This window comes from Haliotis asinina, chromosome 16 (assembly GCF_037392515.1).
Source record: "Haliotis asinina isolate JCU_RB_2024 chromosome 16, JCU_Hal_asi_v2, whole genome shotgun sequence".
Classification (NCBI taxonomy): Eukaryota; Metazoa; Mollusca; class Gastropoda; order Lepetellida; family Haliotidae; genus Haliotis; species Haliotis asinina.
Window position 1 is genome coordinate 19,188,668 of NC_090295.1, and position 16,511 is coordinate 19,205,178.

Sequence of the window (16,511 nt, forward strand, 5' to 3'; positions counted from 1 at the left end):
ACATGGACTGTTTAATCTCACTTAGTAATTGCATTAACTAACTTAGCGGCCAGACAGTGGTCTCTGTACGTACTAGGTTTGATAACACTGTATTCTTACATGAACATTGACAATTTAGTTTCCTTTTGTAGGTGCATTTACTAACATATCATCAAGAGAGTGGTCCTCTTTACCTTGTAGGTTTGACAACAACATGTTGACCGCGCACATGGACTGTTTAATCTCGCTTAGTAATTGCATTAACTAACTTAGCGGCCAGACAGTGGTCTCTGTACGTACTAGGTTTGATAACACTGTATTCTTACATGAACACTGACAATTTAGTTTCCTTTTGTAGGTGCATTTACTAACATATCATCAAGAGAGTAGTCCCCTTTACCTTGTAGGTTTGACAACAACATGTTGTCCGCGCACATTGACATGTTATTACATGGACAATTACCATTAGTCTCGGTCTTATGTGCATTTACTAACTTAGGGGAAAGGCAGAGGTCCTGATTCTACGAGGTTTGATAACACCCTATAATTACATGGACATTGACCATTCAGTTTCGTTCTCAAGGTGCATTTACTAACTTAACGCCAAGAGAGTGGTTACCTCTCTCTATTCCATGATAGTGTTCGCAGCAGGACAAAGCCAACGAATATTTACGGTGTCCGTTAGGGAAATATACGGACATCGATGCAAATTAAACAGGTAATATGCATGGGAATCCAGGTGCACCATGTCACGCTAAAATTTGAGAGTGTTCGTTGTTTAAAAAGTCAATTGAAAGTTTCAGAAATTCCACGCGAGTTTTGTGGTATTTTTCGGACAGAACCTAAGATTTGTTGACAACAATAAAAGTTTACTGGGAACTAGATGACGCAACGCAGTCAAATGGGTGATCAGTAGAAAAGTGGGCCAAGGCTCGCGAAACACAATACTCCTAATGCAGGATATTAACCATTCCAAAACACGCTCGCGTGATAATCTATATATACATGTACTTACATGAACATTTACCATATAGTCTCGTTCTTTAGGGGCATTTACTAACTGTGTGTTCTCCCCACATCCACAAGCATCAATGACACTATGTAATTACGTGAAGATAGGCCATTTAGTTTCGTTCTGCAGGTGCAATTTACAAACTTAGCGGAAAGTCGTTCCCTTTATCTAGATATATATTATTAACTTAGCGGCTGTAAGCATGAACCATGTGCGGAACGCCTACATCAGTGAGCGGTGATGGACAGGGCCTTGTCTGGGGTGCGACAGCCACTTGAGTACGCAACATGCGGCAACAACTTGAATCAGGCCATAACTCCTTACAAGACGGGGTTACAATATGGGACGCGGATGCGAATGCCGGTCGTATTTCTGGACATATTTAGCGACACGGTCTATAATATACATACAAGGAAGTTCTCCATTTTCTGAACTATGAAATGAAATATTTGTGGCTTTCATGAGCCTTTTCTTATTTTACAAAATCAATCATGATATGTAAGAGAGTATCTTTCCTCAAGGGTTAAGTACGAGGGGATGTCAATAAGTTTTGAGCCTTGAGCATTTTTCATACCCAGGTGTCACAGCCTATGGTACGACATTAAACCTTGGGGTGTAGCTAATGTGATATATAAGTTTTGGTATCCTACTCTCAGAAGTTATTGAACATTGACATAAAGAAACCCCCTCACGGCAGTGAAAATGAATAAAATTGAGTATAGAGCAGCAATTAAGTTTTTAGTTCTTGAAGGAAACTCGTCGAAGAACATTGAAGAAAGGCTTTCAGCAGTTTATGGGAAGTCTTCCCCTTCATCTGCTACCATCAATGGTCAATGAATTTAAGCATGGTGGAGAGAGTCTTGAAGATGATCCCCGTCCAGATCGCCCAACAACAAGCACTAGTCAGGAAGTGCAGGAGTGCATAGACTTGTGTTGGAAAATCGTCGAATCACACTCCACGAGTTAGAGGAGACCACAGGCATTTCACACGGATCCATCGAGACAATTCTTCATGAACATCTCGTCATGTCTAAGGTGTGCGCAAGATGGGTGCCAAGAATGCTTATACAGATGAAATGAAGCAAACAAGGGTCACCATAGGCAACTCCATGCTAACCAGATACAACAAGAATCCAGAAGATTTTCACTTTAGGCTAGTAACCTGTGATGAAACCTGGATCCACCACTATGATCCTGAGAGCAAACAAGAATCCATGGAATAGAAACACGTGACTACCCCCAGGACCAAAAACTTCAAAGCCTCCAGATTAGTGCAGAAGGTAATGGCGATAGTCTTCTGGGATAGCAAAGGCGTCATCCACATAGATTACTTACCAAAATGAGGAACAATGAATGGGGAATATTACGCTAACTTGTTGAGGCAAGTGCGACAGTCAATCAAGTAGAAGCGCTGGGGCAAGATCAGACGTGGTAGTCTTCTACATCAAGACAATGCTCCAGTACACACCTCTCGCGTTGCAGCCGCTGCTGTCCAGGAATGCGGGTACGAAATCTTGCCGCATCCCCTCTACTCTCCAGACCTGTTCCCAAATCTCAAGAAACACTTGCAGGGTCCTAGATTTCAGGATGATAATGAGCTTATTGCTGCTACTGAGGCTTGGTTTGAGGACCAAAATGGCGCCTTCTACAGAGATGGCATCAGCGCCTGGCAGAAAAGATGGAACAAGTGTCTTGACTCACAAGGCGACTATGTTGAAAACTAAATGTGGTTCATACCATTATTTTGTGCTTTTCTATGCAAGGCTCAAAACTTTATTGACATTCCCTCGTAACATTTAAAGAAAACGAATGTTCGCAATCAAGAAACATGTACATGTAACCTCACTAAGAAGCTGTCCATATTTCCGTCTTACTGAAGACGACCTAAATACAGCGCAAGGTGAACGCTCTCGGTAGATTTTGGCTCAAAGGGAATACATTTTGTGTTACGACTGCTGTGTGGATATCAGACATTCTGATGTAAAGAAATATGTTTGGGAACTTCATTTTGGTCAAACTAATGTCATGGAAAATATTTGTTTTGCTATTGCCTCAGCATACTTTAATATGCTACTTTAGTCCGGAAGCAGAAACGTCAGGCCAGTTGGATAAAAGAAAAAACGTCAGTGCAAAAGGATACTATATATCCTATGAAACAGCTGAAGCAAACACACGAATGAAACTCAGTGATAACACAAGACATTTGCTGAAATAGGAAGACCTATCTAACAGATGGGTCGACATACATATATTTTACGACGTGCGTTCATTGTCACACGAAATGTTCAAGGGAACGCTGTGGAGTAACGGTGTTTGAATCGGGACATCGTTCTATGAGAAGATGCCCATTAGACATTGCGACAACGACCAAGCAATAGTTCGTCAGAATACGGCAAAACTGCAACACAGCTCAAAACCCCAAACCGATAACACTCAACAACAAATCCATAACGTTAAACAACATAACACATCATGACCCGGTGATAACGAGATGCGCGACACTCTGGTAATGGGATATGTTTACACAATACAAGAGTGAGTGAATTTAGTTTTATGCCGCACTCCGCAATAATAGAGCTATATGGCGGCGGACAAGACAATCCAGTGATCAACAGCATCGATCTGCGCAATTTGGAACCAATGACCCGTGTCAACCAAGTCAGCGAGCCTGACCACCCGATCCCGTTAGTCACCTCTTACGACAAGCATAGTGGCCTTTTATGGCAAGCATGGGTTGCTGAAGGTCGGACCTTCACGAGTCACACACAGTACAGGAAAATGGTTGATATGCGACGTTCTCAGCCGTCATTTCTGAAATGGAGGAACGTCCATACCAAAGTATATAGTAATCACAAGAGTAGAAATGAGATACACATATGCCACAATATTGTACTTCCACAAATGATTCAAGTGCTGGATGAGTGGGTTAGATGTCTGACATTGTGCGTTGGTATTTAGATGCATGTCTACATTGTTATTAGGAGTGTTACTTCGCCTTTCCACATTCTGCTCGGTGAAATGTTGTTATTGACTGCGGTTACCATATGAGTTATGTACATGAGTTGTTGTACATGAATACACGATTCATTTTATAAACTACAAACACATGAATACACCATTCCTGTTATATACTACAAACAAAAAAATATGGGAATACCTCAAATTGGATAAGCAAATGTAAGGTGAGGTGATGTGTACTCTAAGGTAAATGTAACTTTTTGTGTGCTTTATGGGCAATTTAAACATGTTTAAACATACTTTGAAGCAACTGATTCAATATTGGTTTAGTTTGAAACACACCAGCACCATGTTAGATTCAAACTCCCGAAGACAACAGCCAAATGCATGTGGAAGACAGACGTCCTGTGCAACATGTGGCAACTTGTGGCAACTTGGCACTGGCAGTTGTGAATCGTTTCCGAAAGGCTTGAAGCGCAGCATATCGATCATATGCCTTTGATGTGTTTCTAGGCCTTCCGGGGTGAGGTGTGTCCTGTACTCTACCAGTCGCCTCGAACCTGCCCCTCAGTGTGTGAGTGACAGGAGGAGACATTTATAGACAGCAAGGAACACTTTTTTGGGTTCACCATCCTTTGTCCATGCTATGGCTCTGTTTCTTTCATGGGCGCTGAACGATCTGCGCTGAGCCATAATGAAGTTGTGAGGCCACGGTGCTGTCTGTTGCTTCTTTTGAAGGAAATGTTGCCATAACCTGCATAGGAGGTTTGCCCTCCACAATCATCAGGCCTAGGCTGTTGTGTCTGAGAGTTTGAATCAAACATGGAGTTTCAACATGCCTTGGTTCGCTTTCTCTGACGATGTTTCATTTCATTCATACACATAACGAATATTGAACCAGCTGCTTCACTGCAAGTTGTAATATATAGTTTAAAGTGCAGGTATAACTTACGAAAAGCTACATTTAGCTCAGTGTGACCTCACCACGATCAAGCTTACATATGACCATCACATATTAGGGCGTTCCCATATTTTTTGTTTGTAGTATATGTGGGATTTCCCTTTCTCGTATCCCGAAATGGCCAAAAAAGACCCCAAACATTGGCACAGAAGCACTGGAATCTTTACTTTACTAAGAAAGTGTAATCCCAAGCATAACACATGGTACATTTAACCACTTTCTAAATGACATTGTGTTTTCAAATGATTCACCGTCACGATGTGTTTATCGTCGCGAACGCTGAGCAAATTTAAAACACGAAATTACAGCGAAATACTATGAAGTGTAAACTCTTTAGAAACCGGTTTTATCAGCATTTCACATTGGTGATTTCAGATCATAAAACAGATAGCAGCAATTCATTTTTAAATATCAACTAATTGTACTTCTTGATAAAAAGGGTTTAACACATTCTTGCAAACCCAAACTGTGACACCTGTCCAGCATGGAGACAATGCACGGGGGAAAAACAATGTCAAGATCATGTGTACTCTTGACAGAGGGAGAATGCGGTAGGATTTTATGAGAATTGCCTTTGAACTGTTACAGTTTCTGGCACCAGGTTTGACCAACTTCTTTGGTAGATAACGGCCTGGGCAGTATACACCATTACATTCAACACTATATTCTTATTGTAAACATGGGTGAGGTAGGGTGGGTTTGAGTGGGGCTGGGGTGCGGTGAAGAAAAAAGTTTGAGACTGTATGGTGGTAACTTATCATGGAAGAACATGCCATCGGATCATGACAAAAGGATTTGAGAAACGTCAACATGCAGTTATCATGAATACTTAAGGATGAAAAAGGAAAAACATTTAAACCAACTCCCATCGGCGGAGAAAACTACAAAAGAGACTGTTTCATTTTCATATTGGTAGGTAACTAAAATGGCCAAATAATACATTGAAACCACCATAGTTAGCAGGCATGTTACAAACTTCAACAGTTCATGACAAATTTACCAGTGATGTTTGCAGTAAAATATAGTTTACCTTATATTAATACACTATTCGGACTTAAAATGAGGCCCGAGTCTGTTTTATGGATGACGTTAGTGGGAACTTGAGTGTTGAGATATTTTTTAACAGGTGCTTGTGTAAGGATGTAAATTCTTTCAGGACGGAAACTCCTACACGTAAAAAGCAAAGTTATGTGATTAATGTGGTCACCAGGTTCTGTCTGGAGCAGACCAGTTATTACGTTGACGAATGCTGTGGAATGTTTACTGCTACAAGGAACATGAACATATGTCAGTCACACTGACCCCACGCCAAACAATTACTGGGCCACCTCCAAAATGATCGATTGTTCTGTGTATTGTTAACGATATGAAAGCTTTCATACCGTTGGGCACACTCTGAGGCATCTTTTTGAATAACAACATAAACCCTCATTTTCGGCAATCGGCTATTAAACGTGTGATTAATGTTCAAGCTCCCTCTAATGAAGCGACAGGACATCTCTACGTCACATGTGCTACTAACCTGGGGCTCCTTTCACGAAGCAACGTTTACAGAGGTTAACCCTAACTCCCATTCTTTAACACTGCACTTAGGCTACCTTAGTACTTACGATCGTGTTAGTGTTTTGTGAAAGGAAACCCTGAACTAACCTGTGTTTTTCTCGCCATGTTAAGACACATTATATATTAGTCTTGTCGTGCCCGTACTAAAACATATACTCCAATGCACTTGGTGCCGTCGCAGCATCTCAGCGTTCCACCCAGGAGTTTTGAGACATTGTGTGAAGTTCTTGCACTTAGAAGTGTTAGGGTTTGAGTTTTGGTCTGGACCAAAAGTTCGAAGATTCATAGTAATATGTCGACGTCCAAGTATTGATGTCTAATGCCTGTTGATACTATTCGCCAATATTACAAACCAAGCTTCAGTAAAACTCGGAGATTTCCTTAAACCAGACTTATTTACAGGAGTAAGTGAGCACATGTTTCTGACCATGCTTTGAACGATTTCAGATAGTTCTTAATTGGGGAACCTTTGGGGGCAATGTGCTGTCTTAGGTCATCCGGGTGACCGGGTGTAAAAGGCTTGGAGGTAACATGCATTACATAGCCCTGTGTTGTCACAACCCCTAGTGTGCATTACATAACAATGTGTTGTCACAACCCACTTACCCGACGACAGGTGACCAGATGGTGGACACACGAATACGTGCAGACACCTGGTTGCGGTTACAGTAAGGGAGAGTATCATTATAGGTATCTTGGGAGAATGAGGCTTTGTGATAACTCGCTGCGCCTAATAGGGTCCGTATGTTGAATACTCCCCATGGAGTTGAGTTCGTTAAAAGAATGTCAGAAAAAAAGGCATGAGCGTGTATTTGGTTCGTAGGAAGATATGACAAGTAACCTCTGTGGGAAGAGAATGCGTGTATATGTGCATTGCAAAAATATCATCATCACTATAAGTAAATAATCAAATCTGTATTGAATTCATACATTCAGAGGATCACGTACATGTAAAGTTTTATGAAAAATGCAATTCCTCTAGACATAGATTACACGGCCATTGACCTGCTTTTCATCCAATCAGTTTAATCGCCATGAAAAGGTTGCTCCGGATGTTCACCGTGAACGTTAAAGGTGGATGAATCTTTTTTTTATATGACATGTCTATCCTTCCCATGAATGTTTCATGCATGTATTCATGAACTAAGCGTCAAGGGCTTATCGTATTAGGGTTAAAAAATGACAGGTTATTTATACACGGAGAATTAGTATGGTTCATGATTACGTCATCTGAGATCTTTGGACGCATCACGTGATGTTCTTGTGTGGATAAAAGAGAAACAGGCTCGAATTCCTTTCGTCAGGGTGCGTTTGGGCAGAGGACTTGGTACAGACACGCCTCAAAAATGATCCTACAGGCAGCTCTCTTCCTCGCTGGTCTGACTGTCGCCAGTGGCAGTATCTGTTGTCCACCCAAGCAGTTCAACGCGTTCCAGTACGTCACCGTCGTCAATTCCACGTCCTCACTGCGTGTAAGTACAGCATCCATTAACCAGTGTTGTCACATGTAACCACGCTCCAACATAAATAAACTTGAACGGGATGATTTCGGCTTGTCCCAGGATGAATAATCGAATAATCACGAATACTTTGACTGAAACAAAACCGTTAAATATATACTACTCATCAAAAGTTTAGACTTATTTGTGTAAATGTAGACTCAGTCAACTGTTCTAAACTAGAAATATTTCATACTGTTTAAAGGTACTGTTGTAATGAACTGATGTATGGTAAATTTGCAACGTTGAAAAGATTATTGTTATGAGTTCAATAAATGCTGAAAGTTCGCAAATTCTTAACAATACTTTCCACAAAAATGCATCTGTGCACAATTTAATACATGTTCCTTGCGCAGTTCATTTGCATAAGGTCCGCGGTTGAGAATTTCATTATTGATCTAGCCGTTCATTTATAAAAACAAATAGGTAGTACAATAAGCGAGCTTAAACTGCTGATACCCGTGAAGGTCCCGGAGTAGAATAGGCCTTCAGCAACCCATGCTTGCCGTAAAAGGTGACTATGTTTGTCGTAAGAGGCGACTAACGGGATCGAGTGGTCAGGCTTGCTGACTTGGTTGGCATGTCATCGGTTCCCAATTGCGCAGATCGATGCTCATGTTGATGATCACTGGATTGTCTGGTCCAGACTCGATTATTTACAGACCGCCGCCATATAGTTGTAATATTGCTGAGTGCAGCGTAAAACTAAACTCACTTACTCACTCACTTAAACTGGTATATGTGAAAATAATCTCTCCTGAAAGAGTGGAAGCAATATGTTTTACGGTTCTGACTGATGAGTCTGCCACAGTCGATGATGCCACAGAGCGGCATGTCTGTCTGTAGGTTACTCTGAAGAAGGTAGACCGTCGCTTATATCATTTCTAAAGGAGAGTTGTCGCCCCTCGAATAAAAAGCTAGCCACTACCAGGGTTAGCATATTGGCCTCAGTTGGAAACGTTGCACAGAGAAATATTTGTTTCACTGCTCCACATTCAATTATCGGCATGTTTCTGAATATGGTGATTGATTTTGACTTATTTAAAACGGTATTATTTGTCATTTGATATCAAAAGTGGTGGGGAGAGTGTGTCTCGATTAAGGATATATGTACTACTCGTAAATATAAGTATTTCTAATAAGGAAATGTCCTCTTTCTCCTACTAGCAGTTAATGTGTGATTCCATGAAGATAATCGCTTAGAACTGTTATATCATAAGTTGTGTGCTTTTCTTGAGGGAAGTACGGTATGATGTACGCCTCTGTGTAAGATAAAGGTATACATAGTGAACACAAAATCAGCTGATCGCACGTTTTTCAAACTTTGTCATACGATTATTAACGATTCAGCTTTTAGGTGGAATGTTTAGCGGTTACCGTGGCAGCGGGTAATTACAAATCTGGGGGACAGAAAACGTACAAGAATTACTTACAGCCCAATAGGTCTTGCCTACTTGACTGAGTGAACTAAACTGGCTTGCGTATGATATTTCGCCATGGAGTCCGAACTCTACAACAGGGTTAGCAAATGTTAAGTCAAGCCTATATATGCATAGTTATTTACTATTGTAGCTATAGCCGCTGCGTGGTGGTGACTGTAGTAGTCACGTGACTTCCATGTTGCCTGTTCAAAAATGGCTGTCAACTATTTGGGAATATAAGAATCTATCAACATGGGTCCATTGAGAAGCATTATTATACATATTTAGAAGTGTTAATTACCCAATTAGAAAAAGACACTCTGTGTAAAATTACTCAGTGGTATAAACTAGTGGGAGTATACAAAATGCTACGTACGCCTCCAAAATTGCAATTACTCATACATACACTGACATGGGAGTAAATACCCAGTGGCTTGAAAAATTATCTGGAGCTCTGCGGGTAATATTTCTTACTGTCATTCTCCTGGGAAGGGTGACACGGAAACTTGTTAGAGCGTCAGTCACCAATATCATATATTTTACGTGACGGTATGATAAGATAAGTTGCTTTTCGGCTCTCTTTTCTATTTCATTGACATTAAATCAGTGCCAACTTCTCTCGCAAGAGGAAAGCTAAAAACATGGAACTTCCTGGTTCGGAGGGTCCTTGCACTGACAGAATATTCAAGCTAGAAGTGCATTAAAAGTGTGACTATTTGCTACCAATGGACTGGTGTGAAAATCAGTTGACTATGGTATTTTTCTTAAACCAGCAGATACTCATGAATACCACACTGGTTTTTAAATATTTCTAAAACATCTCCTGAACGCATGTACCATGTCAGTTACAGGTGCTTTTGTCTTGCTCGAGGTTTTTTCAACCTCTGACCGGTAACACTCCTACGCTGTGGTGTTTGACCCTTATACGGCCGAAAAGCTGCGTTAAACTACAAACAAATATGTTCTAAATATGGCACTGGAGGGTTTGCTTCTAATTGTGAAAGCACATTGATATCATTTTATTTCTCTCGCTGAATTTAAGATTTAAGAAATATTGGTTTTGTTACATTGATAACTGAAACTGAAACATCTCGCCTTATTTTTGCACATTTTCAGGCCTTGTATTTCATCGTCTACGACGGTGTCAACGAAAGATACCTTATCACCGGTGACCGCAACAACAGGAAATACATCGGGACCACCAAAGTAATCTATGACTACAGGAAGGTAAGAAAGACCTCTTGAATACTTTACCACTGGGTTCATGATAAATCGTCGCAATGCGTCTCAGTGGAAAGTGGACTTGGACAAGAAAGGTTTTTGTCACATTCTTTCAAGGTTTTCTTGAGCAGTGGGGTAGTCTAGTGGTTAAAGCGTTCGCTCGTCATGACCCTGGTTCGATATCCCACGTGGGTAGAATTTGTGAAGCCCATTTCCAGTGTCACCGGAAGTGATATTGCTTGCATATTGCTAAAAAGGTTCAAAAATAAACTCACTCACTCATGCCCTTCTTTCATGTGCGTTAAGCCTCCTTGTCACCTCCTTGACATATATGTTGTCGCATTGTGGTCCATGCGATGATGATGGACATTCGTCATGAAGAAGAATTTCTTGGTTTGCAGAGAGTTGGCTACAATATTGATGCAGCGGCACGTACTTGTTCAAAATTCCCCCTTCGTGGAAACTTCAGGGATCAAGAAAATGTCTGTGTTCCAAGTAAGTCATATCAAAATGTATCCACGAAAGCCTGAAGGTTGATAACGAAAGCCTGAAGGCTGATCACGAAAGCCTGATCCCGCACATTTACTTCAAAGGAAGTATACGGAGTCAAAAAAGAAACTTCACATTCTTTCTTCAGGGCACCATAAAAGAATCAGAGACGGTAAGAGTGAGTGAGTTAGTATTTAACGTCACATCGGCAATATTGCAGCCATAGAGACGGTAAGATGGTTAAGTTACTATTTCATTGCTGAGTTCTGTGTGGTTCTCGATACACTGGCAGTGCAACAGTCAGTTCCATTAGGCTACACAGCCGTTCTAAAACATGGGTAGACAGAATGTCAAGTCACGATATGGACGTTGAGAATGGAGATTGGCAGCCCGCAACCGATTTCGAAAAGTCTGTGAGTACAGTCGATCTCTAAACATCTCAGCCCTTGTTCGTGTAGCTGGCAGAACTGTGTCACGTAGGTGACGTAGGACGATGTGACGGTCTTCTGCTCGCGACCTTGGGTTATGAGAAGTGATGCCAGTTTGATGTAGACGACCGCGCAAGTCATACACAATACGACGGCTGTACCCCACGTCAATAACGAATCTTCCCGCTTGCAACATGCCAACGGAACGTTCACGTTGCACATTTGACAATCGTGGCATTTAAAGGACCGTTAGAACTGTGATTTAAAAGTGCTTTTTTGCTTAATTCTTGAGGCCAATGCAAACACGTGCAAATGAAGAAAACTTCGATGCTGATTTGGCACTAACGTCATTTTCACGACGAAAGGATGGGTTTGAGTGGGTTGTCCTTACGCTTTTCTAGAGTCAAAAGAGAAAAAATTGTCATTTTTGTCAAAATTACATTTCGAAAAGTTTCTTTTGTGACTCAGTATAGTTCCCTGGTAGTGTTTTAATGTCCCAAAAGACGATGAATAATGTCGATGCTCGTCACGGGTAGATATATGAAATGTTTCTCATCACCGCTACTTTACCTGCTCCAGATCCAATCAGATACTGTTTTGTTCTATATTTCGAAAGTTTCTGCGTTAAGCCTTCATGCGAACCCTTTCATTTCCAACACTAACACCTGTATGTACGAAATTTGTCAATTGATCGCTGTGGCTGCCCACCACCATCGTATCGAATGTATTGATATCTCCGACCAGTTATCTTGTACTGCAAGTTCCAGGGAACGATTTCGATTCGACATGGATTAGATATGCTTTCCCACCGCCGACAACACAATTCATATAGCTCTCGTTATATACAGTCGTAATCAAGTACTCTCCGCTATTTCAATCGTAGTATATGTGTCATTTAAATTGTGTGACCACATGTGCCTAAATTGCTAACGACTGAGGGGGTGGTGTAAATCACGCTAGAGTCCATGCAGGTAGAAAAAGTAATGTAAGTCCCCATGACACCTAGTTTTGTGATCTACCTTCAGTTGTTGGCAATCTATAGCCCATTTTTACATTGTATTGTCCACTGTAGTTAAACTGTTTTACATTTAATTAATAGTCTTAAATGGATATCTGTGATATATACTAGTGGTTTTACAGTTCTTCGTCAACAGGGTTTTAGTTTCTTATATTCATTATTACTTGTTCTCGTCACGATATGGCTGCAATAATGCCGATGTGACGATAACTATTAACTCACTCACTCACTCACTCGTGACCAAGTTGAAGCAAAGCAGTCATTGACCTTTGATTTGACCTCCCTCCCTCCCTCTCTCTCTCACAAACACACACAGAGGCACACACACACACACACTGCCCCGTGACGTTGCGGCATAGTGTTAAAAGCGGCGTAAAATAGTACTCACTCATTGTAAGGAGTACATCCCGAACCACGCCTACTTCACATACATTAACGTACATTTATACATTAACTATATGTGATTATATTTTAACATTTCTCCTGTCTGAAAAGAAACTTTCTATTTCAGGCGACGCTGTCTCGATCGGTCCTTTCTTTTATGGCTACAATCAGAACAGGCTGAATTCACAGTCCTACACCTACAGCAGAACCAACGCTGACGGGTGGCAACAGGACGTCGTGACTACCATCTCAGAAACCGACTGTGTACCTATAGTGATCAGTACCATCACATCCGGCGAAGGTTAGTATGGGAGAGTGCGAGCGGAGGCGCGGAGTAGAGAGGAGTGCAGCGGAGTGCACTTTTGAGTGTATGAGTTAGCGAGTGAAAAACACTCATATACACCTGCTTTGAACAGTCCATGATAAATTTTCTGAAAGACAATGAAATAAATGCCTGTTTGATCAATAATTCTGTAGATTATCTGGTGTCAGCTAAATTAAGAAAACTTCGGATACTATTGGTTTATTTGTCGCTAAAAACGGACTTTTGTGACATATGATATATTTCGGATTACGCTTTCTATGGGAAGAACAGATTCTAGTACTTTTGTTGGCTTGAGTCCCATCTGGGTTTCAGCCTACACCACTTTTTATGGTTTGTCCGCTTACCAACTTGCTTTGAACATTATTTCAAATATACACTGTAAAAGCTTATTTCCGACAGATCGGGTGATGTTATGGTTGCCTTGTTATACCCATCTTATTAAAGAGATTGTATTACCATACAATACCATCAAAGTGAGCGCGTTGTATTGCAAAGCAGACGGCTCGTGGGCTTTCTGGTAAAGGGAAATTAGGCACCTTACGATGCTGTACTGGAGAAAGGAAAATTCGTAATCGAAGACTTTCGTTTTTGGTTGATGTTTGTTTCGGTTTCTTTATATAGTTTATTTCTGTTTATATGTATTTAATGTCTTTTTTTCAAAACGCATTGAAAGGACGAAAAAGAATGTGAACATAAAACTAATGACATAACTCAAACGTGCACATATGTTTCACGAGCGACAATTCTACCTTCACTGGTCACTATTGTATGAGGCTGCTACATGAAAGCATGTCACCACATTCCATGAGATCAACAATTGCTGGCCCATGGTCATTTAGTTACTTACTGCCGTGCTATAACTCTAATACCACTCACTGCCCCGTGACACAGCTTATCCGTGAAGATCCGGGTTATAAATGATCTTCAGCAACCTATGCTTGTCGCTAGAACTGGCCAAAGGGATTAAATGGTCAGACTCACTGACTTGGCCGACAATTGTGCACATCGATGCCCAACTTTTTGATCACTGGACTGTCTGGTCCAGACTTGATTATCTACGGATCGCCGCCATATAGCTGGAATATTGCTAAACGCGGCGTTAAAGTAAACTCACCCACTCACTGAAACTACACCAAGGCAAACTCGCTTACATTGAGATATATTCTTGCTCCCCAGCCGGAAACTCTCATACCACCGTCGGATACAACGACTTCTATCCAGGCATCAGGGACATCACAGTCTTCGACATTCCCCGATACTGTTGAGTGACACAGTACGTATATTTTTGTAACCGTATTGCACAATGCACCGTATTCTGATATCATAAATCAAACGGTTAGATATCATATTATACATCACTTCAAAAATATTCACATTTCGTTGAGAGAAATCTGATTACTGTGATTCACAACAGTGAACAGTGGGGTCATTCACTGAAACAACTGTGAAAATGGACATAGACTTTCACTTCACGACACAATCACATCCAATACCAGCTTTTCACTCAGTGGCAGAACAGCTAATACCATGCATTTGCTATGTAGCGCAGTCAACATGAAATGTCAGCATTTCACTCAATGCGACGGTCAACATTCAAAACTTTTCACCCAAAAAGAAAACAGTGTCAAAACATACTGACATTTCACTCAATGTCTGCATCACGCAAAAACTACCTACCAGCTTCTCATTCAGAGGCGCAGAACAACATTTTATCCAATGACACAGTCAACTCAAAACATTACAATTACACGCAATGCCACAGCGAACGGTTTATCTTTTCATCGAATAGTACAACTGTGAAAGGTATACACGTTTCACATCGTAGCGCATTCAATACTTTCCAACAATGACACATCAGTGATATTGTCCAGTTATAGTGTTCTTTTACTTAATTCATTCGGTTTTAAGGTTATGGTTCTATGAAAAGTGAAAACATATTGTTCTAAGATGACGAGCAATCATACATTAAGGATTTCCTTTTTTGTCATAAATCTTTACCCAAAGTATACTTCCTCTGCGGTAAGACGAATCTGTAGAGTAGATTTCTTTCTGTTTCAGAACATTGCTGAAAAGAAACGCTGGGATCTTTACTTCTAAACTCACTGTGTAAATGTCTACCTTGCAAGATATTCATGATATGATAAATAAAGCGCATTTCACAAAACAATGTGTTACATTTTATCTTTATTCCCGACAGTGTTGCAAGTTGGGACGTCTTTGATTCCGGATTAGAAATAGAGACAGATATTTTCCCCTGCATGTTGTTTTCAACTTGGCTCCATTATTTTTACGGAATGGATAGTTGCCAACGTCACTGGCAACACGACTTGAAACAAATTGAAACACCACGGATATTATTGTCATTCTTTGTCTGTTTACAGCCGTAGATAGTCTAGTCTACACTCTGGACCAGGAAAAACATACACAATAAACACAGCTTGGATGATATTATCCAACAATATTTTCATTGGCACGTATATATTTGTTAAAATATTAACAATTATTGTACCGTTGAGTTCTCGTGGTTTGCCTCAAAATAAACCATGGGTACGGAAAATGGCAGACAATTATTGAAGATCGTCTAACATCAAATGACCTTTCTGAATACTATTAATTAATGGGTAGATATCAGGGTGAAATAAGGCTACGTATGTATGCAAAAATAGCGGACTATAGTCCGCACGTTTTACGACATTTAAATTTTCTCTTACGGATTTTATATCAGGCTGTCTGAGTAGAACAGCTATCATTACGAAGATATTCACCCACAGCAACACGCGTCTTCAACAACTCAAACTCACCCGTGAAGATCTCACCCACATCTCACCAGTGAAGATCCGGGATAGATTCGGTCTTCAGTGACCCATGCTTGTCGGAAGAGTTTATTCGTACTCGTATGACGCATGACATCGTATCCCATTTGCACAGATCGATGCTCAGAATGTTGCTCACTGGACTGTCTGATCCAGAACTGGATTTTTTCAGATCGCCGCCATAAAGCTGGAATATTGCTGATTGCGCTTTATTAAATTTTGTCAGTTGTATTGCCAGTACTCCTTTACAATATCTATGTACAGACATGTTATGTACTATTGACTAGTTCTAAAAAATAATGACAGCAGCATTCCAGAATTCTTGTCGTTGTATACCTTGCAAAGTGCAGATTAAAGGCAGTTATGTATTAACAGTTAAGGGGAGACAACCACTTACCACCCATACTGATATGTAGAGAACCTCCCCCAAGTGTCTACTG

The 16,511-nt window shown here is 40.7% G+C and overlaps 1 protein-coding gene across 1 annotated transcript; it reads left to right on the forward strand.

Moving 5' to 3' along the window:
- The first annotated feature begins 7,792 nt into the window (after positions 1-7,792).
- Positions 7,793-15,403, forward strand: LOC137268641 (ependymin-related protein 1-like). Its single transcript, XM_067803216.1, has 6 exons — positions 7,793-7,945; positions 10,510-10,620; positions 11,016-11,109; positions 13,061-13,234; positions 14,435-14,531; positions 15,317-15,403. Exons 1-5 carry the CDS (start codon positions 7,820-7,822, stop codon positions 14,521-14,523), a joined length of 594 nt encoding a protein of 197 aa, XP_067659317.1. The 5' UTR covers positions 7,793-7,819; the 3' UTR covers positions 14,524-14,531; positions 15,317-15,403.
- Positions 15,404-16,511: the final 1,108 nt, after the last annotated feature.

Bases quoted from the DNA above. Each gene is read 5' to 3' on its own strand.
- LOC137268641 (XM_067803216.1), top strand. From the start codon at position 7,820: ATGATCCTACAGGCAGCTCTCTTCCTCGCTGGTCTGACTGTCGCCAGT. The intron at 7,946-10,509 runs GTAAGTACAGCA...GCACATTTTCAG, and splicing joins ATTCCACGTCCTCACTGCGT to GCCTTGTATTTCATCGTCTA. The intron at 10,621-11,015 runs GTAAGAAAGACC...CTTGGTTTGCAG, and splicing joins TAATCTATGACTACAGGAAG to AGAGTTGGCTACAATATTGA.